This window comes from Herpailurus yagouaroundi, unplaced genomic scaffold (genome assembly GCF_014898765.1).
Source record: "Herpailurus yagouaroundi ecotype Mexico unplaced genomic scaffold, PumYag 184, whole genome shotgun sequence".
NCBI lineage: Eukaryota > Metazoa > Chordata > Mammalia > Carnivora > Felidae > Herpailurus > Herpailurus yagouaroundi.
The window spans coordinates 14298711-14326504 of NW_024412415.1; the positions used below are offsets into that span (position 1 = coordinate 14298711).

Genomic DNA, 27794 nt, shown 5'->3' on the forward strand with positions numbered 1-27794 from the left:
GGTTAAATAACTTACCCAAGGACACATAACTAGTAAGTAGCAGTGCTAGGACTCAAACTATGTGGTCTGGCTTCAGAACCTGTGCTGTTAGGCACATATTACTTCACATGTTACTGCCCCAAGTTCTTAACACCTTGACAAGCACGCTCAATGAGAGGATAGGGAAGACAGCAGTCTATATTTGAAATCCCCTGGCTTGTCAACCTTGCTTTTTAGAATCCCCAGCAGAGCTAATCAGTGATCACAAAGCATCCACCATGTCTCCCCAATAGTCGTGGAAGCTGTCCACTTCTCTCCAGCCCCATTGCCACTGCTCTGGCTCAAGCCACCATCATGTTTCCACTAGATTATTCCAATAGTCTCCGAAGTCACCTTTCTGCCTCTAGCTCTAATTGGAGAAGATGAGGACAGGCCAAAAACAAATATAACAAGCTGCCAGGCTAGCCAGGGAACTCCCACAACACCAGTCCTGGCAACTTCTAGAAGTGAGGGAGACGGAAGCAGTTGCAAACTCAGACCTTTCCAAATCTAGAGAAAAGTCAAAAACACAGCCACTATGAAGACCAGTAAATAAAACCGTGCTTTAGAGAGAATGCTGCCCGGATCTGCCCTCAGGGACTACAGCTGTACAAGAATTGTCTATTCCCCACCCCACCCCACCCCCCACCTCCTCCAGCCTCTCTGGAGCTTGGGGCTTCTGATCAGAGAAGCTTGTCTGGTTCCTTTCACACCCCACCCCCTTGCACAGGCCTTGCTGAGATGTGTTCTCAGCAGGGCAGCTAACAGGAAGGAGACTCCTCACATGATCCAGCTTAGTCCTCCCTTTCCCCCTTCCCAAAGCGGCACACTGCAGTGAGAGCACGGCAGAAATGCAGACCGAAGGGGGCCAACGGTGGGCAAGAAGGGCTCTGCTCCTCGGCGTCCTCTGGGCCACCGCACACTTGCCTTCTTCAGGTGCACCCTTGCCCCGTCGTCTCCCGAGGGCCACAGGTAGGTGGGCACTGGGGTCAGCTGCCCCTGCTGCTGTTGTCACATATGGATGAAAGGGACAAAGAGGAAAATTCTCACTTGACTCACTTCGGCTTATGCTTCCTCCTCTGACTTTCAGCACTTTTGATGCCTCGAATAAGTTCTCAAAGATAGCTCAGAGATAATTCACAGACAGCATAAAACAGGCGGGTCTCTAGTTTTTTATTGTTAGAGACTTCATCATGAAAAAAAAATCTTCTTTCGTCTTGGAAATTCTCTGCAACAGTGGAGGATTCTTCACAGGTCTGTGGACAACTTTGGGCTCTGAGATGGGAAAATGAAACTGTACAGATATTAGAAATCTTTCTCATCAGAGACATAATGTCTCTTTGAGGAGGAAGAGGGGTTCAAAATTCCCTTCTAGAAAGAAAGCAGACAAGGAAGAATGATTTCATAATTTTTCTTCTTGTAGTTCTTTTGCTATCATCAGCTTATTTCATTAAAGCACCTCTTTCGGGTCCCAAAGGTTATTTTTTTTTTTAAACTTTACAGCTGCATCATATTCAAAAGTGTTTTATACATTTTCACCAGGGTTCTTGAAATTCCACTGTTACCCCACACTTAAGAGTTTTGTTGAGAAATCTCTCCTTGTGGGCTTGGAGCGAGTGACACCAACATATTTCAAACTTTCTCCCTCTTTTTCTTACCAGGAAATAGCACCCAATGCATTGTACCTCCATCCCTGGAATTTCCTGAAGGGTTTTTCACAAAACAGGAGCGCACAGATGGAGGCATTGTAATCTACTTCCTAATTATCCTGTACATGTTCATGGCCGTGTCTATTGTCTGTGATGAGTACTTCCTACCCTCCCTGGAAATCATCAGCAAATGTAAGTGGCTGGAAATCTCCCCCATCATCTTCCAAATTAATTGTGCCACAAATACGTGGCTGTCTTTAATTTTTTTTTAATGTTTATTTATTTTTGAGAGAGAGAGAGAGAGAGAGAGAGACCGAGTGTGTGTAGGGGAGGGACAGAAGGAGAGGGAGACACAGAATCAGAAGCAGGCTCCAGGCTCTGAGCTGTCAGCACAGAGCCTGATGCTGGGCTCGAACTCAGGAACTGTGAAATCATGACCTGAGCTGAAATCAGACGCTTAACCAACTGAGCCACCCACGCACCCCACGTGGCTGTCTTTAAAACAGCTCAGCAACAATTCTGTCCATCTCAGCTGGTTGCAGAGATGGTCTTCTGTGTTGTGGGGCCCCTACCTTCTGGAACTGGCCTGCATGTGGTTTTTCTTGGTGGTTCACGTGCAGCAGAGCATCTTTAAATGAGTACCCAGCAATTTTTATTACACTGACTATCTCCAGAAACTCTTTGTCTGCTGTACTACCTGGCTGGCAGTTCGTTCTAAACTGTTCCAAGTTTCCACATATATGCACTTGGTGTGTACCCCTAATACAAGAGACTCCTAATGCTTGCCATTTTATGCTTTCAAAAACTTTTTTTTTCTGTTTTACTCTAAAATTGTAATTGTTTTTAAAGGTAGATGGTAAACAAATGACATTAAGGACTATCTTCCTCCCCACTTCCTTTTTCAGCCTTCTGCCAGTAAGGAAAGTAACTGATGTTTATGAACCAATAAATAAATAAGTCCTGCGTCCTATGTAAAGTGACCTCAGGCATCAGATAATTGTAAATTCAGTTATTAAAAGTTAAGCTCACTTTCAGGTTTCTGAAAATAAGATCTGCCAGGCTAAGCCCCTCTGTTCCATCCCCTCGGCCAGGTACATTGTCCACAATTCTGAGCATATCCCTTTCATCAGTATACCAGTCCCTAAAATCAGGATATCAGTGATGATTCAGGCCATATAAGCAAAAGGCCAGCAGAAGTTTCCAGTCTGTCTCTTGATTGGTTAGTTTCATTGGTTGAACGCGCTCATTTCAGAGAAGGTTAAAGTTAAGGGTTTGGTTTCCTACTGCATACTCACAGGATTGCACAGAAACTGCATCCTCTCCCCCCATCTCACATGCACATACATGCACACACACACACACACACACACACACACACACACACACACACACAGATTGCTGGCATTTCTTCCCAGAGAGAGAGAGCTAGAATATTAACTCTCCTTTTTCCCATGGCCCCTGCTCCCCAACCCCACTGAAATGCTAGTCCTTCTCTCTCTTGTTCACTGCACCATAGCGGTACCCTTAAGACCTAAAACAGGACCTGGAAAGAGCAGAGGCTCTCAACACATATTTGTTTAAAGAAAAAAATTTATGGAACAGGTAAGCATGTTTGTTATTATTATTATTTAACTTAAGTAGTATAAATATATACATTTTTATATTGACATTCCATTTTACATTGACATCAATATTTTTCTATAATAGAGATTAAATTACTTTCACATCGTATTTTTACTCAGATTGATGAAATGCAAGAAAAATAGAAGAAAAAAGTAAAATCACTACATTTTCATCACCCAGAGACCCCCACAGTTACCATTTGGTGTATTTTCTTTTGACCTTTTAGATCTTGCTATATATACAGTTTGAAGTACACTCAAAGGTACACACTTTTTCCTCATATATTTTATTCTACACATTTCCCCATATTATTAAATACTCTTCAAAAACATGATTTTTAATGGTAGCATGATTTTCCAAATGATTTAAGATCCTAACACTGGGTTTTATACATAGTAGGTACCCAGTAAAAATTTATCATAATTTTAAAAATTATTAATCTCATTGAACATTTGTGTTTTTTTAATTTTTTTATCCTAAGCAATGTTATGCCCATACATGTACAAGATCTTTGCAAACCTCTCTGATTGTTTATTGATAAAGATGCAGAGCTATGCATATTTTACGCTTTATTTTATACATTACCAAAAGCACTTCACAGAAAGGGTGTGCCAACTTATACCTCCAGAATGTGGGATAACTTCCATTCCAGAAAACCATGAATAATATCATTTAAAATGTCTGTTAATTGCTTTAAAATGGAATGTCATTTTGTAAAATTTGTATTGATCCAATTATTTGTGAAGTTGTAAACATTTCATGCTTACTGCAATTTGTGGTTTTCCTTTTGTGCTTTTTTGCCCATGTTCTGACAGGAGGGTATTTGTCTTTTTCTTACTGATTTCCAAGACATTATTTTAATATAAGGATATTAACCCTTTTTCTAATATTTCTATTATCACATGCTTTTTCATAGTTTGTTGTTTGTTTTTGTAATTTGTTTATCACATTGAAGTGTACATATTTTTAAGTAAATTTATAAATATTTTCCTTTATGATTCTCCTTTTGGTTTTACACTTAGAAAGAAATTTTTATCCCCAGGTCAGAGAAATTATCATAATTTCTGTTACGTGTAGTTTCTTTTTTTTTTTTTTACATTTCTTTCTTTCTTTCACTAAGAATTTGTTTTGCTATAGAATTCAGTGCTACTTTTTCAGAAAGTTAATCAATTTTCATATACTAAATTCTTATATATATGTATGTGCCTCTGCTTCCAAACTCTTAAATGTTGTGATAATCTATTTGTTCATCCTTGTGCCAGTAGTGAACCTTTAATTAGATGACGTACATAGATTATGTTAATTATATTAACACTAAGAAATTTTAAATTCAAGGTACTCTGTCCCACCTTGAAAATTTCTCTTCCTGGAAAATAGAAAAGTCAAAAAAATTTTTTTCTTTTTGTTTTCACATTTCCTTTTTTTTTAAATATATGAAATTTATTGTCAAATTGGTTTCCATACAACACCCAGTGCTCATCCCAACAGGTGCCCTCCTCAATATCCATCACCCACCCTCCCCTCCCTCCCACCCCCCATCAGCCCTCAGTTTGTTCTCAGTTTTTAAGAGTTTCTTACGCTTTGGCTCTCTCCCACTCTAACCTCTTTTTTTTTTCCTTCTCCTCCTCCCCCCCCCCCCCCCATGGGATCCTGTTAAGTTTCTCAGGATCCACATAAGATCTTTTTTTTTGTTGTTTTTTGTTTTTTGTTTTCACATTTCCAAACTATACCTTGACTAAAAGAATAAATTCATCAATAATTTTGTTTATAAAAAATTGTCTTGGGAGTGGTAAATAAATAAATAACTTTTCTAGCCTTGCAGAAGCAACTGTATTAAAATTTAGATTGCTACTTCAAAATAATCTTCATTAAGTGACTTCGTAGAATATTTATAATAATGACTTCCACTAGGCCACTTGTGGAATTACTTTGAAACATCATCAGCAGACAAGTGAATCGCTCTTTGCTGTGAAATATAATACAGTAGCTATTATGAATGTGTAAATTGGTATTCAGTCCAGAATTGGGTTCACAATTCCAATGTGTGGGAGGGGAGCTGGCAGGGGAGGGGGGGTGCAGTTCCCCCAACAGCAAGTAATTCTGACACTATCTACCCAAAGATAGCATCAGCTCCCAGACTGCCCTCCCCATCCCCAACTGACCTCAGATGCCATTTACAAGCTCAGATTATTATGCTTCTGGCTAACTGGTTACAGATTGGGAGTTCCAACAACCCTCTTCTTGGGTTTCAGATAGCAGTCATAAGGCTGGGCTGTTACCTAGACTTCTGACCAACTGGCTGTATAAATCAAAGTTTCCCATGACCTCCTTCTTGGGTTCAATTAATTTGGTAGAGTGGCTCACAGAACTCAGAGAAACATTTTACTTCCTAGATTACTAGTTTATTACAAAAGGATATAACTCAGGAACGGCCAGAGGGAAGAGAGAAACATGAAGCAAGGTATGAGGTATGCCCTCTCCAGACATGCCACTCTCCCAGCTCTCCAAATTCCAGCTTTTTGTTTTTTAACAGAGGCTTCATCACATAGGCATTGTTGATTACATCATGACCTTTGGCAATTGATTCAGCTTCCAGCCCTCCCTCCTTTGTCTGGAGACCTGTGGGTGAGACTGAAAGTTCCCGCCTTCTAATCACATGGTTTGTTCCCTTGGCAACCAGCAGCCCTCTACAGTTGGGGCCCAAAATGTACCTCATTAAAATGACAAAACACAACTTTATCAAGCTCTACAGGTAGGAATTTCCTGCTTTGGGGAGCAGGAACTTTTGGGAGCAGGCTTTTGAGGCAGGAACTATGGATGAAAACCAAATATCTATTTTTTTATAAATCACAACATCGCAGCAGCCCACCTCCTGGTCTTCAAACACGTACCCCTGGTAGCAAAACAATCATAGAAGTTAAAAGATACTGGCACATTACTAGACTCTCATTCAGTTCATTAGTAACTAACTACCTAGTCCACAGTGCTGAGCTACATTGCATGCAGGCAGCAATACTAGCAATAGCCCACCTTCAGTCAGTTCCTGATCACACAGTCTAAGGTCATACAGGTGCACAACTAGTGAGTGATTTTTACCACAAACAATATGGCTGAATTGACTGTTAATCTCAATTTGGCAGACGGGGTGACGGTGCATCTTATCCCACCAGACCCTTAGGGATCGTGACACAAAGGTTGAAGACAACCATTCCTTAGCAATCCTCCCTGCTTCCAGCCCTTGTGGCTGCAGCCCCGGTCCTTTGACCGCTACATCTAGCAAGGGCACAAAACAACAAAGTTGAGGTGATGTGAGGAAGAAAGAATACCAATACCTTCCCCCTCGCACTCCTCCCCAGATCCACCAGAAAACAGAAAGCTATTTAGTGAGGGGAAACTTCTTCAGGACGCCTCATGTTCAGGGTGAGCACACATTGGTGAAGGCTTATAGGCCAACCCTTAGCGCCCTTATCTTCCCCCATTTTCGATAACCAATATTTCAATTGCCCACTCCGATTCTCTATCAAACTTCTCTTTCTGCCTATTGCTAGATATCAAGGACCGTAAAATGTGTTCCTTGGTCTGGAGAAATGGTCAGCAATCCAAATCAGTGCAATATCTTTGGCTCCTGTTCTTGTATAGTATTTTGAGCATTTGCATCTAATCCCAGAGAAGCAAAGCCCATTGCAGAGGCAGTGAATACTCCTGTTAGGACCCATTTTTAGGCCCCAAAGACTACCAGCATCAATATTTCTTGCCAGCTTTGGTCAGGACCTTCCTACTAGGGAATCTGCCACATAGCCCTCTGTAGTCTCTGTCTCTCTTGTTGGCAGATAGAATAGTTCTTATTGGCATTTTTGTGCTTCTAGAGTGTGTCTAGATTCAGCCCATCTTTGCATTGCTCCAGACCCTCATGTCCACTCATTCCATGAACCCAGGTAGCCATCTCAAAGGAGCACACAGGGATATCTACTTACCTATTTCAATTGCCTTCCAAAATGGGAGTTCGTCTTATAGGCTGCTACTTTCATGCACCTTTCAAATTTTCAGAGTGATTTCCACAGGGTTATACCTTATGTGGGTATACCTTTAGCACCCACATTTCTGTTGCCTTTCTAATCTGACTGCGTGGCCACCCAGATACCAAGTTCCTTTCATCCTTTCTCTTCCCAAACCAAATGCTTTTGTGAGCCAGGGCCATTCCAGCAAATCCCCCTTTACTGAGACCAAACTAGATAGGTTCTGAACCCAGAAAGGTTCTTTTGGGTTTTATGGAGGCTTCATTACACAGGCATGATCAAATAAATCATTGACCAATTTATTCAACCTCCAGTCAGTCTCCCCTTCCTAGAGGTCAGGGGTGGGACTGAAAGTTCTAACCCTCTAATTACAGGGTTTGTTCTTAGGTAGGGTCCAAAAGTCGCTTTGTTAACATAACAAAAGATGCCTTCATCACTCTCAATTCTTAGGAAATTCCAAGGGTTTTGGGAGCATGAGTCAGTGACTGTGGCTGAAGACCAAATATATGAGAGAAATATATTTTGGTCGTCTGAATGACCAAATACGTATTTCTTATAAATCACAATATCACATGTGTGATTGATGGATACCCACGCTGCTGCTAAATCTTCTTCAGCTGCTGAGAACTGACCCTGGTCTTGAGTGCTGAAAATACTGGCAACAAAATGAGATAGAAATAGTGCTGGCCTGATTCATTTTTTAAGTGCCTATAAATTAATTCTGTCATTTCTCTTTTCAAGGTCTAGCATAGTCCATCCAAATTAGGACATCAGCAATAAAAAACAATTTCCCTGGGATTTGTTTACATCCACAGAAACTAGCCTCAGAAAAGTCTGCAAACACTTTACATTTCCCCATAGTTCTTTTGAAGAGAATTGGGTTATAATAATTCCACCCATTTTGTCAACTAATAAGGATTAATGTAATCCTGAAAACAGTTTACTGAAGCATTCCACAATGTGCTGGAGTGTTGTTATTTATTTATATATTTAGTTATTAGCTATTTGTCAAAAAACAATTATAGAATACCAAGCATGGCTCTAAATTAAATAGAGACGGTTTCATTTGGTCTTCACAGAAACCCCACAAAGTCAGTTCTATGAGTTTGGTTTTGCTGATGAGAAGCTGAGATGATACATAATTACCTAAGACCAGCCAACAAAGCCTTCCCTCTCCAATGCTGACATCCAACAATATTCTCAACTGCTCTGATATAATTTGACACATCCTTCTTTGAGGTTAGCAGCCATAATATGGTTGTTTCAGAAGAATTGTTCTATTTGAACAGTCTTTTTTTTTAAGTTGATTTATTCATTTTGAGAGTGAGAGTGCGCATGTGCAAGTGGGGGAGGGGCAGAGAGGAAGGAGAAAGAGAATCCCAAGCACACTTTCCCAGCACTGAGCCCAACGCAGGACCTGAGCCAAAAATCAAGAGTCAGTTGCTTAACTGACTGAGCCACCCAAGGAACCCGTGAACAGTTTTAAAGGATGTTTTCATCCCAACAGCACTGGAGTTTTGACAAAAAGAACCAACAACAGCATCAAATACTCATTGTAACTATGGAGGAAGTATACTACAAAATAAAGAGAATCCACTGAATTGCTTAAAAAAATCAGTTTAGACTTTCAGCCACTTATTGGAGGTTGTAAATTAATGTTATAAACACTTGCCAAATACAATAATTAGACCCCGAGGCCTAAGCCTTTGGTTGTCTAGAATGTCCATGAGATCTTAGTCTGGTACTGTGAAACCAAATCATCACATAGGTTGCAATGACTTTCTGTAGGGTGCATGTTATAAGTCCCAACCTAGAATATGATGGGAGAATTGACAGGACTCTGGCCCACCCCAGCCCCATCACCTCATTACCCACTCCTCAAGCCACCAGTAGTAGTTCGTTTGGTCAATGGAAGGGTCTTCAGATGAAGATAGAATAGGCTCAGGACTTTCCATGCAGAGGATGAGCAGGACATGGTAGAGGCCAGAGCCTCTTGCTGATACCCACCCTGGACCCTTTTTCTGTCTGTAGCTATCTATGTTGATCTGGCAATTTCCTCTAGAGTCACCACCACAGGAGGCTTCTTCCAGCAAGGCTCTTTTCTTTCTCCTTGCTCTACTTATGATCACAGAAGCCACACAAACTCTCCTCCCCACCCCATCCTCAACACATACCTCTTGTTAGACAACCCGAGACATTTTGCTGTCATCTTTACTCTGTAGCACCAATATGGAAATGCTGTTCCTGTGCCCTCTTCCTCGAATCCCATTTTCTTTTATATCCACTGAGGTTCTCTTGGATAAGAGGCTAATGATGATTCATTGAACACAGAGCAATGAAGTGAAATTAATCCACATCATAGACGGAATAAAAATCACACTCTAGTGTCCAGAGCATTTTACCTTCAGAGATAAGACCCAGTTTCTGAATTGGGAAATAGAATTAAGGATTCAGGGGAAGGGGTTATAAACGATGTCATCAGAGGTGGAATATTATCTGAGATCAAGGGAGCTAGAGGTAATGGGGTAAAGAATAATCTTAAGGGAGCTCCCTTATACCCACCAGTTGTGCTACCCTAGACCTGGAATTGGGTGGATACACTGAGGTGTGTGTGAGACAGAGACAGAGACAGAGACAGAGACAGAAACAGACAGGTTCCAAATGAGGACAAGGAAGAAGGGGGGGGGTGGTCTTTGTGGTCTCTGTTCATTCATGTAAGCCTGACTTATGAAACTGACTAAAATTCCCATGCTTGGTTTGTAAAGCTAGTCACATCTGGTACTGTTTGCTTGGGGTTTCTTCTTTCTTCCAAAAGCTCTATGGTATACTTGTTGGTCTGTCACAATACTGCATGATCTCATGGTTCATGAGTTTGAGCCCTACATCGGGCTCTGTGCTGACAGCTCAGAGCCTGGAGCCTGTTTCAGATTCTTTGTCTCCTTCCCTCTCTCACTCTCTCTCTCTGCCCCTCCCTGGCTCTCACTGTTTCTCTCTCGAAAACAAATAAACATTAAAAAAGAAAAAAAAGAAGAACAGACTACAGAGATTATAATTCTTTACTTAGCAAAAATGAAAGTGCAGAAGGTGAGTGATCAAAGTCAATATGGATATGTTTGGGGCAAATATCAAATCTAGAGTGCATCTGCTAGACCTTGAAAACCAAGTTTAAGGCAAATAAAAGCAAGAGAAAGTACGTTTATGAAACCCATTCTTTTATCTAATCTAATAATCCATGTAACAACTTTAAATGATACTTCAAATATCTCTGGAATATTCTGTCTAGGGTTCCTTTTATTTCTTTTACATTAAAATCCATACGATTTTATTCAATCTTTAGTGACACTTTCTTTTTTAAAAAGTGATATCTTTAAAGTATATTTAATATTTAACTTAAATATAAATTAATATTATATAAATTAAAAATATAATAGAAACCATATTAAATTATAGCCCAGATAAGACTATTAGATCTCATCTCTATAAGCAGTTTGGTTTTAGAAACACAAACATTAAGCATAAAGCCAAAATAAATCCTTTTTATGTCTACTTTTGATATGTAGTAGGGGTCTCTTAGAGTTGTTTAGCCACTGTTTACAGTAGTTTTCTTTACTTTTTCTCAAGCTAACTTCATAGAAAACTGAGGACCCCCTACAATTGGTCACTTGATATAGCCCAAAGTCCACAATGAGCTGGCTAAGACACTTGTCTTTTTATTTATTTATTTTTTAAAGTTTATTTATTATTGAGAGACAAAGAGACACAGAGCATGAGTCGGGGAGGGGCAGAGAGAGAAGGAGACACAGAATCCGAAGCAGGCTCCAGGCTCTGAGCTGTCAGCGCAGAGCCCGACGTGGGGCTTGAACTCCTCAACCGTTAGATCATGACCTGAGCCAAAGCCAGACGCTTAACCAACTGAGCCACCCAGGTGTCGCCGACACTTGTCTTTTTAAATGTTACACTAATATACTACTCAGTTAGGAATTCTAATTCCTCCACCATGCTGACCCTTTGAGGTATAACATTTTTTTTTTAATGTTCCTTTATTTCTGAGAGAGAGAGAGAGAGAGAGAGAGAGAGAGCATGTGCTAGTTGGGGAGGGGAAGAAAGGGAAGGAGACACAGAATCTGAAGCAGGCTCCATGCTCTGAGCTGCCAGCACAGACCCTGACATAATTTAAATGTCTATTTATTTATTTTGAGAGAGAGAGAGTATGAGCAGAGGACGGACAGAGATAGACACAGAATCCAAAGCTGATTCCAGGCTCTGAGCTGTCAGCACAGAGCCTGACATAGGGCTCAAACCCACGAACCATGAGATTATGACCTGAGCTGAAGTCGGGTGCTCAGCCAACTGAGCCAGCCAGGCACCCTGAGGTATAACATGTCTTAAGTGAAAATGATCTTAATAAGGTGTTGGGGAAACATACTTAAATAAAATATCTAATTTGTTATCAAAAGGTTTTTTTTATTCACTCTGCTTTGAACCATGTTTGCCCATGTTCAACTGCAACGTTATGTCTCAGAAATAGACAATAAGAGAGAAATGTGAGTTTTAATTCCAGGTGGAATTGGTTCTAAATGGATAAAAGTGAAAGGGAGTTGAATAATTCCGTGGGTATGGCATTTGGATAGCCAACAGTTTCAGGGGATTGTTTGATTCTTAATCCTCATGAAATTTACAGAGGCCAAGCCTTCCCAAAGAACAAAGAATCTAAGAACCGTGCTTTCTCCCTGCCACAAGGGCATTCATCCTCCTCTTAAGAGCATATTCATCTTCTTTGTGTTTCTTTTCTCTGATCTAAGTTGTGGTCCCCTTGGATTGCATCTAAATCTACCCAAGGTATATGGATCTGAATAACTGCCAAGTTGTCTGGGTATTACCAAGATGCTATTGCATATACAGGCAACAATAATAATAGTAATAGTAATAGTAATAATAACAATAATAATAAAGCCATGCATTAATCTCTTTGCTTTACCTACATGGATAGCTGAAAGAGTAGCTTTTGAAAGTAAAAAAGATCTAGGTGTCTATCCCGTCTCTGCAATTACTATCTATGTGACCTTGGGCAAGTTATGGAGCCAAAACTGAGGTAATTGTGAGGTTTGGAGATAAAGTGTCTTATACATGCATTATATGATAAGCTTAGGCCAGGGGGAAAATCACTATAATGTTATAGACATTAGATTGGAGGTTGGAGGGAGTCCTCATAAGTGGAATTAGATCTTTAAAAGCATTACAGAGGGTTTCAGAATTTATTCCCTCATAGCTCAGACAAAATATGAGGTGGTAACTATAAAGAAATCAAAATGTCTTTATTTATTGCTAAAAACATCACAGAATATATATATGTTGTACATTGGGAAGCTAGGCATTTATCCCTATGATGTTAAAGCTGTACTCAAAAAAAATCTAAAAATATATTTGAAATTAATGTTAGAACAGTTTTGCAAATCATAAAGCACCTTGGTTTGCTGTCACACTTCATTCTGGACCGAAATTAAAACTACTCAGGATGACTACCATCCCAGTCACTGGAGGTGGGTCTGAATGACCTTTGATTGGTCATTCTAATCCATTCACAAAGCATGAAAATTTGCTGCCACTGGAAAGTTTCTAAAATTGTATTAGAGGATGCCAAATTACATATAGCTTATGCTTATAACTATTAAAATGTGCATTGTGAAAGGGCTGGAGATACATTAAAATGATATCAGTGGTTAAAACACAATGGTAAACATGTAAGTGATTCTTCCCCTTCTATATTCCCACACTATCTCCTAAATTTTCAGTAATGTAGGAGGTTTTTTTATTATAAATTTATTTAACAATAAAAAGTGGCATAGAGTCTAAAAGCATAGAATCCATATCCTACATTTTGACAAAAATTGACAAAATTAGAAGAGGCCTCAAAGAGTATGTAGTCCAACACTCCATTTTACAGATGGCAAAATGTAAGGCTTGTCTGAATAACGTGTCTAAAATCCCTTATTAAGTACAGGCAGGGCCAGAATACAGGTTTCCATTTTAGTTTAAAACTCTTCCCACTATATTATCTTTCCAGAAGAGAGTTTTAAAAAGCTGTCATAAGCTTTTCAACATAGCATCAGAGAAGAGAACATGTGTAAGAAAAAGTCTGATGAATTTTGGTTTAAGTTGTGGTCCCCATAGACCACAGGTCATTATCATAAAGTTGCACTTTATATAAACAATGTAATGATATCTAAACCTATAAAGAAAACTCACCTTGAACAGTTCTCCTATATCCTGAAGGAAATGTGATTATTCCTTTAGAGTAATAAAGAGGAAAAAAGTAATAGCTCTGGGGGGAAAAAAACCAGAACAATTTATCTTTAATAATAAACTATCGCAGAGAGAAATGCTACCCAAAGGTCAGCGAAGACAAAGTCAGTCTATTCTAAAGTTCAAAGGTATAAACCATTTTACAAAATATGCTTAGAACCTTAAGATATGACTTGTTAAAATATCTTTGAAGTTTTATACATCCATCGTTACAGAACCTTTCCTTTCATAACTCAATTAGAGCCCAATGAATAGCAACACGCTTTTTTGTTACTACCTTTTGATAGTGAAAGTGTTCAAAAGGGTCACTTATTTTCCTTCCTTGTGACAAACAGCTCAACAGATCACCTTTTCCCTCCTGAGACTGAATTTTTCTAATGAAGCATGCTTAAACTAGTGTTAAGCAAAGATTGGTCATTTACTATTGAGCTGCACCAAGTTTGGACATTTAGTTCAAAATTAAGCATTTTTTTCTTTTGCAACTTCATCCACATATTATCAGGCCCTGATTTAGAGAATTCATGCTAATATCCAATATCACTAAATTTATACATTCTCTGGAATATGCTGGAAAACTTCCAAAGTATCCCTGACTCCCATTAACTATTATTTGCCCTAGGAAAGAATAGAATGGGGTAGTTATATGCCCATGCCATGAGGCAGGAAAGAAAATAACTGAGTCGCCCAACATGTTATAATTGGCCTGCCTTAGTGCCATTTTTACATTAGGTTTCTGTGGTGAAATAGAAATAGCATTGGATTTAGAAACAACAGACTTGGAGTTTATGCCCTAACTTCTCACATATAAGATCCTTACTATCCATGTAACTGAGTTACTTAACCTCCTGGGCCTGTTTCCTCATCTGTAAAATGGAAATACCACCACTCATATCAGAGGATAATTGAGATTATTAAATAATGTATATGAAAGTGAATTGTATACTATGAATGTAAGATATCATTTACTTCATTCCTGAAATGAACAAAGTTAAGCACAGAGCAATATGTCTTATCATGTTCTATTTTAAAATTTTATGGCCAATTGGTCTTACACAGAGTCAGCTAGATAGATGATAGATAGATAGATAGACTCTAACCAGCAAAGGAAATGTTATGAACTGTGTTGCACAAAATATTACTTCTCTGACTTCATTCATCACTGCAACCTGTTCATCAAGCAACATGACCAAAGGCAAATAGTGAGGAATCATTCCACATATCCTAAGAGGACTTTTCACAACAGAGGCTTAACAGGTGGCAAAATAGCTCAGACTAGATAGAGCTGGTTAGGTCTCTTGAGACCAAATAACCTCATGACTAGGGCTGGCATCACTGGCAAGAAGGAGGTGGATGACTTTCCACACACACTTCCCATATCTTTCAAAATAAAAGCTAAAATCCTTGCTAGGATTCACAAGTCTTACATGATCTAGCCACCTATTACCTTTTACCTTATCTAACCTTTTACCTAATGTTAACCAGAATCTGAGCTTTCAGCGCATCATAATCTTTTTTGCTGGTAGAGGGTCTTTCCTCAAGGTTGATGGCTGCTGACTGATCGGGGTGGTGGTTGTTGAAGGTTGGGGTGATGTGGCAATTTCTTAAAATAAGACAAAAATGAACTTTGCCACATTGATTGACTCTTCTTTTCATGACCAATTTCTCTGTAGGATGCAGTGTTGTTTGATAGCCTTTTACTGACACTAGAACTTCTTTAAAGATTGGAGTCTATCCTCTCAAACCCTGTCATTGCTTTATCAGCGAAGTTTGTGTGATATTCTAATTCCTCTGCTGTCATTTCAACAGTCTTCACAGCATCGTCACCGTCTCAAGAAACCACTTTCTTTGGTCATCCATAAGAAGCAACTCCCCACCCACTCAAATTTTATCATGAGATGGCAGCCATTCGGTCACATCTTCAGGCTCCACTTCGAATTCCAGTTCTCTTGCTATTTTTACCACATCTACAGTTACTTCCTCCACTAAAGTCTTGAAACCCTCAAAATCATTCATGAGAGTTGGAATCAAATTCTTTCAAACTCCTCTTCTGTTGATATTTTGATGGTTTTCCCATGAATCGTGAATGTTCTTAATGGGATCTAGAATGGTGATCCATGGGCTGCAGAATGAATGTTGTGTTAGCATAAAAACAGCATTAATCTTATCATACATCTCTTAATAGAGCTCTTGGGTGACCAGGTGCATTGTCCATGAGCAGTCATATTTTGAAAGGAATCTTCTTTTTGAGCAGCAGGTCTGAACAGTGGTCTTAAGACATTTCATAAACCATGTTGTACATAAATATACTGTCATCTATGCTTTATTGTTCCATTTATCGAGCACAGGCAGAATAGAGTTAGCATAATTCTTAAGGGCCTTGGATTTTCAGAATGGCCAATGAGCATTGACTTCAAGTTAAAGTCACCAGCTGCATGAGCTCCTAACAAAAGCCTGTCCTTTGAAGGCTTGAAGCAAGACATTGACTCGTCTTCTCTAGCTATGAAAGTCCTAGATGGCACCTTTTTCCCGATAGAATACTGTTTTGTCTACATCGAAAATCTATTGTTTCGCCATCTTCATTAATGATCTTAGCTAGCTCTTCTGGATAACTTGCTTCAGCTTCTATATCAGCACTTGCTGCTTCCCCTTGCACTTTTATGTCATGGAGGTGACTTCTTTCCTTAAATCACATGAACCAATCTCTGCTAGCTTCAAACTTCTTCTGCAGCTTCCTCACTCACCCCTCTCAGCCTTCATTGACTTAAAGAGAGACCTTCTTCTGGATTAGGCTTTGGCTGGAAGGAATATTGTAGCTGGTTGGATCTTCTATTCAGACCACTAAAATCTCCTCTATATTAGCTATAAGGATGTTTTTGCTTTCTTACCTTCTGTGTGTTTACTGGAATAGCACTTGTAATTTCCTTCAAGAACTTTTCCTTTGCAGTCACAATTTGGCTACTGTTTGCTACAAGAGGCCTACCTAGCTTTTGGCCAATCTCTGCTTAAAACATGTCTTCCTCACTAAGCTGAATTATTTCCAGCTTTTGATTTAAAGTGAAAGATTTGCAACTCTTCTTTTCTCTTGAACATTTAGAGGCCACTGTAGGGTTGGTTATTCATTGGCCTAATTTCAGTATTGTGTCTCAGGGAATAGGGAGGCCTAGGAGAGGGAAAGAAAAAGGAGAACAGCCAGGCGGGGGAGTAGTCAGAACACATACAGTATTTATCAGTTAAGTTTGCTGTCTTATCTGAGTGCAGTTCATGGCAACCCCAAGTTTCAAGAGTAACATCCAAGATCACAGATCAGCGTAACAAAATATACTAAGGGAAAAGTTTGAAATATTGAGAAAATTATCAGAATGTGATATAGACACATGACATTAGCAAATGATGTTGGAAAAAAGGCACAGATACACTTGACACAGGGTTGCCACAAACCTTCAATGTGTAGAAAACACGTATCTGTGGAGCACAGTAAAGTGAAGTCTGCCTCTACATATGTGCCTAGCTTTCTCACTTGAAAACTTTTAATTTACCTTCTCCGCAAAGGCCTTTCTGGCTACCCAATCTAAAATTACAGTCCTTTCTTCATGACATTCTATATGCTCCCCACTCCCTGCTTTTGCTTCCTGCTATTTCTAACATAACACATATTTTGCTTATCTTGTCTGTTTCTTTTCCCTAGAAAAAAGTTCCACGGGAACAGAAACATTGGTCTTTTTTTTTTTTCTGCCACATTCCGAGCACTTAAAAAAGCATCTGACATAGTAGGTACTCAGTAAGTACAACAATAGCCAGGTGTTTTAACTATCAATGGCTGCTTAAAAAATCACCCCAAAACCAGTGGCTTAAAAAAACTATCATAGTATTACCTCTCACAGATGCGAGGGTTTCCTGGGCTCAGCTGTTAGTTCCAGCTTGATGTATCTCATGCAGTTATAGTCAGAAGACAAGGCTGGAATTATCTGAAAGCTGCCTCTCTTTCACATGTCTGGTGCCTGGGATGGGGAGATTCAAAATTTGGGGGCTGAACTAGTAAGGGTTCCTCAGGCACCTCTTATTTCTGTATGGGCTCTTCATGAGGTATCTCCAGTACAGGAGTTTCACGGTTGCTGGGGTTTTGTGTGGTGGTTCAGGGCTCTAAGGCAAAGGTCCCTAGAGAGAACCATGAAGTTTTGTCACCTTTTATGTCCCAGCCTCAGAAATATTATGGCTCTGCCATATTGTTAGTCAAAGTGGTCACAGGGGGAGACATAAACTCCACTTTTGTGGGGGGGTGAGAGGCAGGGAATGGAAAGGTTCTGGAAAATCACCAGGACACAAATACTGTAGCTATTTTTGTAAAATACAATCTGCCACACCAAGAATAAAAAAGCATGCTACTTCCATAGGCTACTTCGTAATGTACCAGTAAAACCTAGTTGGGGATTTCTGATGCAACCTTGTCTCAGCCTTCCCAAAACAAGGTAGTCTTTTCAACATGACTTTCTCTTCTCCTTCCCATAGTAGATCCCTTAGTTCTAAAATTGAAAGAGCCAAAAACTTCCTAAGACCCTTCATCTCATCACTGAAGACAGTGGATGTGCTTGTAAGTCTCGGGGATATACACAAACGATTTGAATACTAGTATTTTCTTGGGCTTACTACTCTAAAATTTTAATTACAATAGACTGTAATTATACAAAAGTAATTCTTATTTGGTTTTTAGTGAACTAATTTCCTCTCATTTGTATTGACACAGTTGAAATTGCCAATTTGTTAATAATCCTAATTCAGCTTCACTTACAAATCTTAAAAACTACCAATATTCGTTTTTTCTCCTCTTTCAAATTGGATTAGGACTCCTGAGATACCTCAGTTTCATCAACTTGTACAGGAGCACTGTTGACAGTACTATTTTAAAGAAGTCTGGCTGTTGCCATACACCTACAACCCCCCAGCTAGAAAGGAAGTTCTTTCTGGGTCCCACAAAACCCTGCATCTTGGCATTCAGAACACGGAGTTGCAGTATAGCTCCCGTGGTCTCTGGCCTTCTCTCCCCTTCTAAGGAAGCATTAAGTAATGGATTCATAGAGAGAGCAAGACTGGGTTCCTCTAATTTTTTAACCTGCATGCTTTATTTTTCCAGTTTAAGTCACGGTTAGTGCTTTTCTGTGAAGCTATAGATTTGAATGTTTATAGAGACATTCCCTTTGTCACTTTCACATAATTTCATTTGTCTGCAGCCCTTGGACTGTCTCAGGATGTTGCAGGTGCAACTTTTATGGCAGCCGGTAGTTCAGCTCCTGAGCTGGTTACTGCTTTCCTAGGTAAATATCGCTCCTTTTACTTTTTGCTTACTCAATGTGATTTTATCTTCTTCAAGTCTGGTAGCACTAATGTAGCAATTACCTTGCTCGTAGGTGTATTTATCACAAAGGGAGACATTGGCATTAGCACCATTCTTGGATCTGCAATGTATAACCTCTTTGGCATCTGTGCAGCTTGTGGCTTACTATCTAATGTGGTATGTAAAACAACTTTACTCCACAAATTTATTGTCTTGACACATTACAAAAATGGTTTATGGTCTAGAACAAATAAGGCACTAGTAATATGTTCAATCAAATTTATTAATCAGTAGAAAAACATGTCTTTCATTTAAAGTTAACCCACAAATAGCTCTTGGTCAAGTTTATGAAAACCAGAGTAGGTTCTGAAACACCATTTTTCTTAAAATTCCTTCTCTAAGCAAAATGCAAAAGGTTACAATATTTAGCAACAAACATACAGTTTTAGTACTGTGCTAAGCATGTACTTGAAGTTACACTGTAATGGAAACAGTAAATTATCATTTTACAGGCCTCAACGCTATCATGTTGGCCCTTATTCAGAGACTGTGCAGCATATGCAATTAGTGTAGCTGCAGTTCTTGGCATAATATTCGACAACCAAGTTTACTGGTAAGCTTGAAATGATCATTACTCTTATGGAAAACACAATTACAGAGAGGGTTTTTATGAAATTCCAATGGTTTAGCAACATCTCTTTTTCGGAAATGTTATTTCAGTCACTTCTCAATTACCTACCACTTTGGTACCATTTTCCCACATGCCTCTGAGCTAACTTCCTCATCACAGGTGCTGGTTGGGTTTTCCCTTTGAAAGTTCTTCAGTCATGTGAGTCTCCTTGTCTCACTAATCACTGGACATTACCACCCTTCCTTCACCCCTCAGCCTGTTCAGTCTCCCCTTTTGTTGTCAATTAAAGCCCCAGCAGTTGGGTCTTTTCTTCTACTGGGTGGTTTACCTTGCCTAGGTTAGAAGTGGTCATAGTCACAAGACCGGAAAGAAATGACGGAGGAAGTAAATTTTAAAATCTTTAAATTCTTCCAACTCTCTCTCTGATGTTCATTTAGCAACAACTATAGCCTTCTTCCTCTAAGAATCAACAATATATAGGTATTAGCAATTGTTTGCTTTACCTCCCAGTGTCTTGCTGTTGCAAGAAAATGAAAAAGAGGGTGACTCAGTGGACAGCTAATAACTTTTTCAACTAAGAAGAACCAGGTATCTATTATGGGTTTATCACTATGCTAGGAGTCACAAGGGATGGAGAGGAATGTAAAATGCACAGCCATATAGACTGTGCACTGCATAATGCTACAGGATACCAGAAAAATAGAAAACAATGTAAATGGCACCTTTCTGGAGTATTACAACTGGAGTTTTACAACTTTCTGGAGTATTACAACTTAGCAACCCTGCATTAGACCTGCAGACAAGAAACTTAAAATCTTGCAGGGAGCAGAATTTCTAAATGAATCACCCTGAAATCTAGTCTGTCTCCCAAAGAAAGCCTATTGGCTATAGTAGGGATCCTTCTGGAACTCAGCAGTTATCTTTAAGGTGACAATGACTGTCCTAATGATTGTCTCTAAACGGACAATGACAATAACTTTAAGAGTATCCAAACCTATGCTCCCTCTATTAGGGAAAACAAGAATTCTGTGCTTTCAGTGTAGCAGAGCTTCACTGGCTATAAAATAAAAGGTAAATGAAAGGTTCAAATGTAGTGGTATTACCTAATCACAACTCTTTAGGAGACCAGAGTATGGGACAACAGTTCTTTAGTGCCTATGATGTAATTTCATTTTTTAAATATCCTTATTGTCTTGTGACTACAAGCCGAATTTAGTTGTATCAAAAAAAAAAAAAAAAGAAAAAAAACCCTGTAAACTGAAAAGTCCCAAAGCCTTATATATTCTGAATAGTTTACACAAAATTCTTACACCAGATTTGAATAGACACAGTTGAAATGAACAGATAAACCATATTCTTTTATAATACTGTATATTTTGAGGAATGCATGCTGTTAATGAACTGAGATGGAGAATTCCCATCACTATTCACTAGTTTAACTTTCATTTTTAAAGTCTACAATTTTTATTTTCAAAGCATTTTTTATGCCTATAATTTGTAAAGTATAAATGAAGATAATGAATTTAGAATCCTTGGTTTTATTTGAAATATAGAAATGAATGCCAAGCTTTTATGCATAAATTTGTAATAATGCTGTGGCCAAGTTTGGACACAACTATAAAACCAAAATACACCTAGAAATATTACTTGCTTGTTTTATTGCTGTGTTGGAAAATTATTAAGCAGATACTGCCCCCAAACTACTAGCTCTACAAAACCTTTGTGTTTTTATTTTAAAATAGACAAATTTCTCTAATTTATAGGTATGAAGGAACTTTACTGCTTTTGATATATGGATTATATGTTTTGGTGCTGTGTTTTGACATTCAAGTCAACCAATATATTATAAAGAAATTCAGCCCTTGCTGCACTTGTCTTGCCGAAACTACGGAGAGGAGAAGTGAGCAAGAACCACTGATGGGATGGGAAGACGAGGGTCAGCCACTCATCCGTCGGCAATCAAGAACTGACAGTGGGATTTTTCATGACGATTCTGGCTACTCTCAGCTTCCTTTAAGTTTACATGGTCTTAGTCAGGTTTCTGAAGGTAATAAGCACATCATGCCCACTATTAAATCTACTCACTAGAAAAACTTGTCTCATTTTGATTCAGCAATTACTATATACTTTTTATGTAAAAGACACTGTGGACATTCAGACATGATGAAGAGGTGGTCCCTATCCTTAAGAATCTTCCAGTACTGTAGAGAAAAAAGAAAATAGCTAGAATACGAAGGTTTAAGTACTATAAAGAGGAGAAAATAAAGTACAACTGTAGTTCCTAAATGGGACAGACTGTATAAAATTTGTATAAAAGCTAGGAAAGATAACCACAGAGAAGGCAGCATTTAAACTGAGCCTTGTGGAATAGATCAGATTTTAACTGATGGCCTGATTTATTACCAATAATTAACAGTTACAGAAGTCTGTTATGTAAATAACATAGAAGTAAAAGTAAAGTATATTCGATAAACTGATGGCCAACGAATTAATATGAGCAAAAGGCCTGGTCAAGAACTTGCATACCTGGAGCACAGAATGTATACACTAAAGAAGCAGATTAAAGGTTGATAGTAAAGAACAGGAGAGCCTTATATGCTAGTATGTAAATCTTTGCAGGTTTCTGAGCAGGGCAATCAGAGGATAAAAGAAATGGAGGTCTGTAAGAAGCCACTAAAACAGCTGGTGTGTTTGGTAGGTGCCTGGACAGAGCAAAGGAGTAGGAATAAAAGAGACAATGCAGAGGAAGCATCACCATGGTAGGGCAACTGAAAGACTGTACAGGTCAGAAAAGGGAGCAGAGGAAATTCTGAGGCTTCGTTCATGACTGATTGAGAAAAGGGGAACACCACTTACAAAAATTTGGAATTTTGGAAAAAGTGCTGGTGTGCGAAAAACCAGTTTTAAAATGTCATCTGAAGCAGTTGCAGAACATGTGGATAAATGCGTTTAGTAGAAGTTCATCTAGGGCCAGAAACAGAAATTTATGCATTAGTTTTCTACAAAGTGGTTGTATGAAACAGATTCTAAATTTACCTAAGTACATTAGGAAGCTATTCTAATTTACTACCTAAAAAAATTACAACATGACATTTCCCCTTCTTATAAAAATTAGTTTCTAGACATTCAGGTGCAAGTGGCATATTGCTAAGTTAAATTTTTTAACAAGAAATTCAAAAGAACCAAAAGAATCTTTTCATTACACTAAAATTATATCTAATATTATTTAATGGTCCACTGGCTGAAGCTTTGCAAATTTTTTCATGAGTTATTTTACTGGCATTAGTTGTAATGTAATTTGATCCAATACATGGCTACATTATTATGGTACATTACAATATAGTACATTATTTTGTAAATGCCATGCAAATTTTAAATAATTTTAAAGTGAACTCTTATTTTTATCCAATATATTATTGTCTTCCACTAACTTAACAAAACAAATTAAATAAAAGAACATACTCAAGTTTTATAAGTTATATTGTAGATTCCATACTAGTTCCTATTTTCTTAAAGGCTCTTCCTAAGAATTATAGTGAATTCCAAGTTTAACAAATAAATGTTAAGAAAGAAAACTTGAAGCCCCCCAAAAATCACAATGATATTTAGAATGGAATATTCAACTTAATAAAAATATTATGCTATAATTGTTTTATACATCGTAAGTATGCATTATCTGATACACAGGGCAGGCTAGAGACATCATCAATACTGGAGGACAGAGACAACTACATTAGCTATAATAGGTAGAAGGCAAGTTAGACCCATAAGCAAAAAAAGTTACTAAAAACCATTCATATTGTAGAAAACCAAGAGAAGTCCAACTGACACTTAATAAGCATTATATCTAATACATTTACTGAATGATCCAAGATATTTTGATGGATTTTTAGGTCCCAAATCAAGAAATGCTGAGTATTGCATTTTATACTGTCTGCCCTAAAGTCTCAATTAGTTCCTTTTTGCCAGCAATATCAGTAATGAGGTATTCAAATGTTTTAAATAGCCTCTTAGAAACTGATACAGCTAATTTATTTCAATATAGCTTTCTAAATGGACATTTCCAACTTAATTGGCCATTTGAGAAAACTCAAAATCATTTATTTTTTCCTCAACAGATCCACCAAGTGTTTTCAACATGCCTGAAGCAGACTTAAAAAGAATTTTTTGGGTACTATCCCTTCCTATCATTACCTTACTTTTTCTAACCACACCAGATTGTAGAAGAAAGTTTTGGAAAAATTACTTTATGATAACCTTTTTCGTGTCGGCACTATGGATATCCGCATTTACATATATCCTGGTTTGGATGGTCACAATAACTGGTATGTATCTTTAGTACAAGAGCACAATTTAAAAAAGAAAATAATCAGTTTCACAGAAGAACTGCTTATATTCACTAAAAGTCTAGCTAAGGAGGAATTTCTCTTTCCACAAAGACTAAAGATAACTGCTATTTACAAAAAGATTAAATATTAATATACCAGCAAGATCATTCAGGGGTTTGTAAGTTGTGTATTACATACCAACTATATTCTCAAATATTATGCAGCCTAGAGTTACAAGTCAAGGGATCTTCTTATAAATTAAATCAAGTACACAGGATGTCCTCCTATTATGCTAATAATTAAATCACATTGTATGGGGTCTACAATATGCTCTATCCACTGAATTCTATTCCACAATGAAAAATATAGCAAAGGGACAATATTTTGAGAAAACAGTGCATGTTCACTGTTTAACTGGATTACATTTCACTTTGCTTTTGGATATGGCAATACAAACCAACTACGAAATGGGTAAAAAGTACATAAAATAAAATTTAAGTTTAGGTTTCTACTACCTTCATGATTAAAATTTAAATATTACCGCTGGCCATAATCAGCTCTAGTTTCACAGAACTCCAAAAGAAAAACACTGAATATAAACATAGGAAAAAAAAAAAAAATCAAGGATTTCTCCCAGAAAGGTTAACCCAAATGAACATATCAGAGGTGAGCAAACTATGGTCTGTGTGCCCAAACCGTCAAGACTCCTGTTTTTGCTCATTAAGTTTTACTGAACATAATCACACCCAGTCATTATATATTATCTGTGGATGTTCTCACACTGAAATGGCAGAGGTGAATATTTGCAACAGAAACCATATAGCCTGTATTGCCTAAAATAATTACTACATGGCCCTTTACAAAAAAAGCTTGCCGATCTCTGACTTTCCCCAAATTAATGTATGACTTAGAATAGCATGCTAGCAAAGAGCAGAGTATTTCTTTTCTTTTAATGACAAGGATGAAAAAGTCCAATTAGCTTGCATATTAAATCTCTCCAAATTTTCTCAGCCAGAATATACTTAACAATAGGAAATCAGGAAAAGAGCAAAATCAAGTAACAGATCATAGAACAGCCCCCAAGATGATAAATATTAGTGTTATTTATGTACATATGAACTCTGGCAAACCAGTAACAAAAATTAACAACCAACTATAATTCCAATATCAATATATAAAGCATGCAATAAACAGCTACTTAAAGTACTTTTAATTGACATTTTAAGAAAAAGACTTTAAGGTAAGTATTCAATTGCAACATTAAAAGAGGAGTTACATGTTTTTTTATTTCACTTCCCTCTGATTCTGTTTCTGAACACATTTCTGGAAAATGCTGCACTGACATCAAACTTAACAGAAGGATTAATAAATCGGGAACATGATGTTAGGAAGATTCAGGTAGAACCCGATTTTTGTTTTCCTTTGTTTAAGGTATATCACCAAAGTAGGACCTAAAAAATGTGTACCATGTTAACACATTTATAGGTTAAAAATAGCTATAAACAACTTGTTTAATTCTGACCACTTTAAGAAAATGCTTTGCAAAAGAGAAAATAACCAATCTTATCATTAGCATATATTAAGCAACAACCTTGATCAGTTAATAATGAACATCCAAACCTTTGGTAGGCATTATCAGGCAGGGGAATTATTCCTTAGTAGAATTTTGTCTATTAAATATCTTTAGATATCTATCATTAAAAATCTGTACTACCTGTATTACCCAATTTACCAGTCTTATTCAAATATTTTTCTAGCTGAAATCTAAGTACATATTGGTTGTGAAATCTAAATGTGTCTATTTTCTTTTTGTTCAGGAAGGAAATATCTGAAATAACTGCAGAGAATGGTTATTGAATCTATAAGATTTGTAACTTGTAGTATCTATGTTTATTATAGGGGAAACATTAGAAATTCCAGACACAGTAATGGGCCTTACTTTATTAGCAGCAGGAACAAGCCTGCCAGACACGATTGCCAGTGTGTTGGTTGCAAGAAAAGGTAAGAGCTAGGTCCCTCGTGCTGCAATGCCCATTCTTCAAACCTGGCTGAAATACACTGAGCAAAAGTACCTTTAAAAATATTTATTTCCTCAGGGCACCCGGGTGGCTCAGTCGGTTAATCGTCCGACTTCAGCTCAGGTCATGATCTCATGATTCGTGAGTTGGAGCCTCGCATCAGGCTCTGTGCTGACAGCTCGGAGCCTGGAGCCTGCTTCAGATTCTGTCTCCCTCTCTCTCTGCCCCGCCCCTCGCTCAGTCTATCTCTCAAAAATGAATAAACATTTAAAAAAAAATTTCCTCAGCATACTTTGAAGAAAAAAAAAAAGAGTGACTCAAGAGGAAGGGTTTACTATTTAATTGCAGATTAACTTCACTAAATCTAACCCCCAAATAATACTCATCTGAAATGTGCATTAAATCATAATTAACCATATTAAATGAGAATGAAAAGCAACAAGTAATCTACAGACCTTATTGAAAAATGGTTTAATAAATAAAGATAATTATTATTAAATAAATGTTAAGACTTTAAATACTAACCCCCCCAAAATTAAAAAATACAAATTCAGTAAGACTTTTGTTCTAATAACAATTTTCCAAAACCAACAAACAAAAAAAATTTCCAGTGTTTTTTTATGAAGCTTATTAATAAAAATACAGCATTGGTGTGCACATTTTAACAACATGCTTTTTTTTTGTTTTGTTTTGTTTTGCAGGCAAAGGAGATATGGCTATGTCTAACATCGTGGGATCCAATGTGTTTGATATGCTGTGCCTAGGTGTTCCATGGTTTATTAAAACTGCATTTATAAATGCATCAGCTCCTGTAGAAGTGAACAGCAGAGGACTAACTTACATAACCATCTCTCTCAACATTTCTATTATTTTCCTTTTTTCAGCAGTTCACTTCAATGGCTGGAAACTAGACAGAAAGCTGGGAGTGGTCTGCCTATTATTATACTTGGGGATTACCACATTATCGGTTCTATATGAACTTGGAATCATCGGAAATAATAAAATAAGGGGCTGTGGAGGTTGATATTAATAGGGTTATGTGGAAAACGTGGATGATGGGAGAAGGAAGAGCAGGAAAACTCCATTTCTTCATTTAAGTCAAATAAAAAATATCCTGAACTTTAGAATCTAAAACTTACTTACAGTAATTCTTCATCACCAAAGAAAAGTAATTTAAAACCAACCCAAAATCACATCCTAATTTGTCTGAGCCCTTTCTTTTCAAGGACAATTACATATACAAAATGGAAGTTTTGAAAAAACCATCTGTTTTACCTTACAGTAAGTTGATAAAAGTTGAGGAAACTTGGACAAATCCCACTATGTAGTACTGAAAGTAACAACAAGAAAAATGGCTTATTTCATTAAAAACAGTATAACCATTCATTTAAACTGAATGACCAACTTGCTGTCTTTAAAAACCCAAACTTGAGATTAACAAAAACCACAGTATATTTAACACTATACTGTTAAAAGCTGGTGGGAGTTTTAAAAGTTCATTTTTACAGCTTTTGTAAGCATACAGTATTACTAAAAAAAATGACTTTTTCTAGGAGATTCAGCAAAACAGATGTAAGAATGTTCCAACCGCGGTTTAAAATTACGCATTACGATCCAAGCGAACATCGATTTCTCTGCCACTGATTTTTATGCCATTCATTATTCTGCATGCTTTTTCAGCTGATTCTGGGGAGTCAAATCTGACTGTTCCACAGCCTTTTGACTTTCCATTCTCCATTTTTATTTCTGCAAACATTACATGACCTGTGAAAGAAAAATTATAAAATTACTAGTCAGTTTAAGTGGATTTCATCTCACTACACAGGTCTGATATTCCTCATAGCCAATGAAATGGTAAATAGCTGGCTAAAAATATTAA

At 37.7% G+C, this 27794-nt stretch overlaps 2 protein-coding genes across 5 annotated transcripts in view; one reads left to right on the top strand and one right to left on the bottom strand.

The window, feature by feature from the left end:
* Positions 1–826: 826 nt before the first annotated feature.
* Positions 827–27039, top strand: SLC24A5 (solute carrier family 24 member 5). The gene is made up of 9 exons (XM_040492609.1): positions 827–990; positions 1680–1859; positions 18835–18918; positions 19012–19115; positions 19451–19551; positions 21333–21616; positions 23688–23894; positions 25797–25898; positions 26617–27039. Exons 1-9 carry the CDS (start codon positions 870–872, stop codon positions 26937–26939), a joined length of 1506 nt encoding a protein of 501 aa, XP_040348543.1. The 5' UTR covers positions 827–869; the 3' UTR covers positions 26940–27039.
* The window catches only part of MYEF2 (myelin expression factor 2), a 31660-nt gene continuing 30106 nt past the window's right edge, over positions 26241–27794 (bottom strand). For 3 of the 4 annotated variants that reach the window (XM_040492604.1, XM_040492607.1, XM_040492605.1), the window contains one exon: positions 26241–27679. In XM_040492604.1, coding sequence (XP_040348538.1) covers positions 27516–27679 — 164 coding nt within the window. In that variant the 3' untranslated portion in view covers positions 26241–27515. The remainder of the gene's footprint in view (positions 27680–27794) is intronic. The other variant, XM_040492608.1, reaches the window with a different exon arrangement.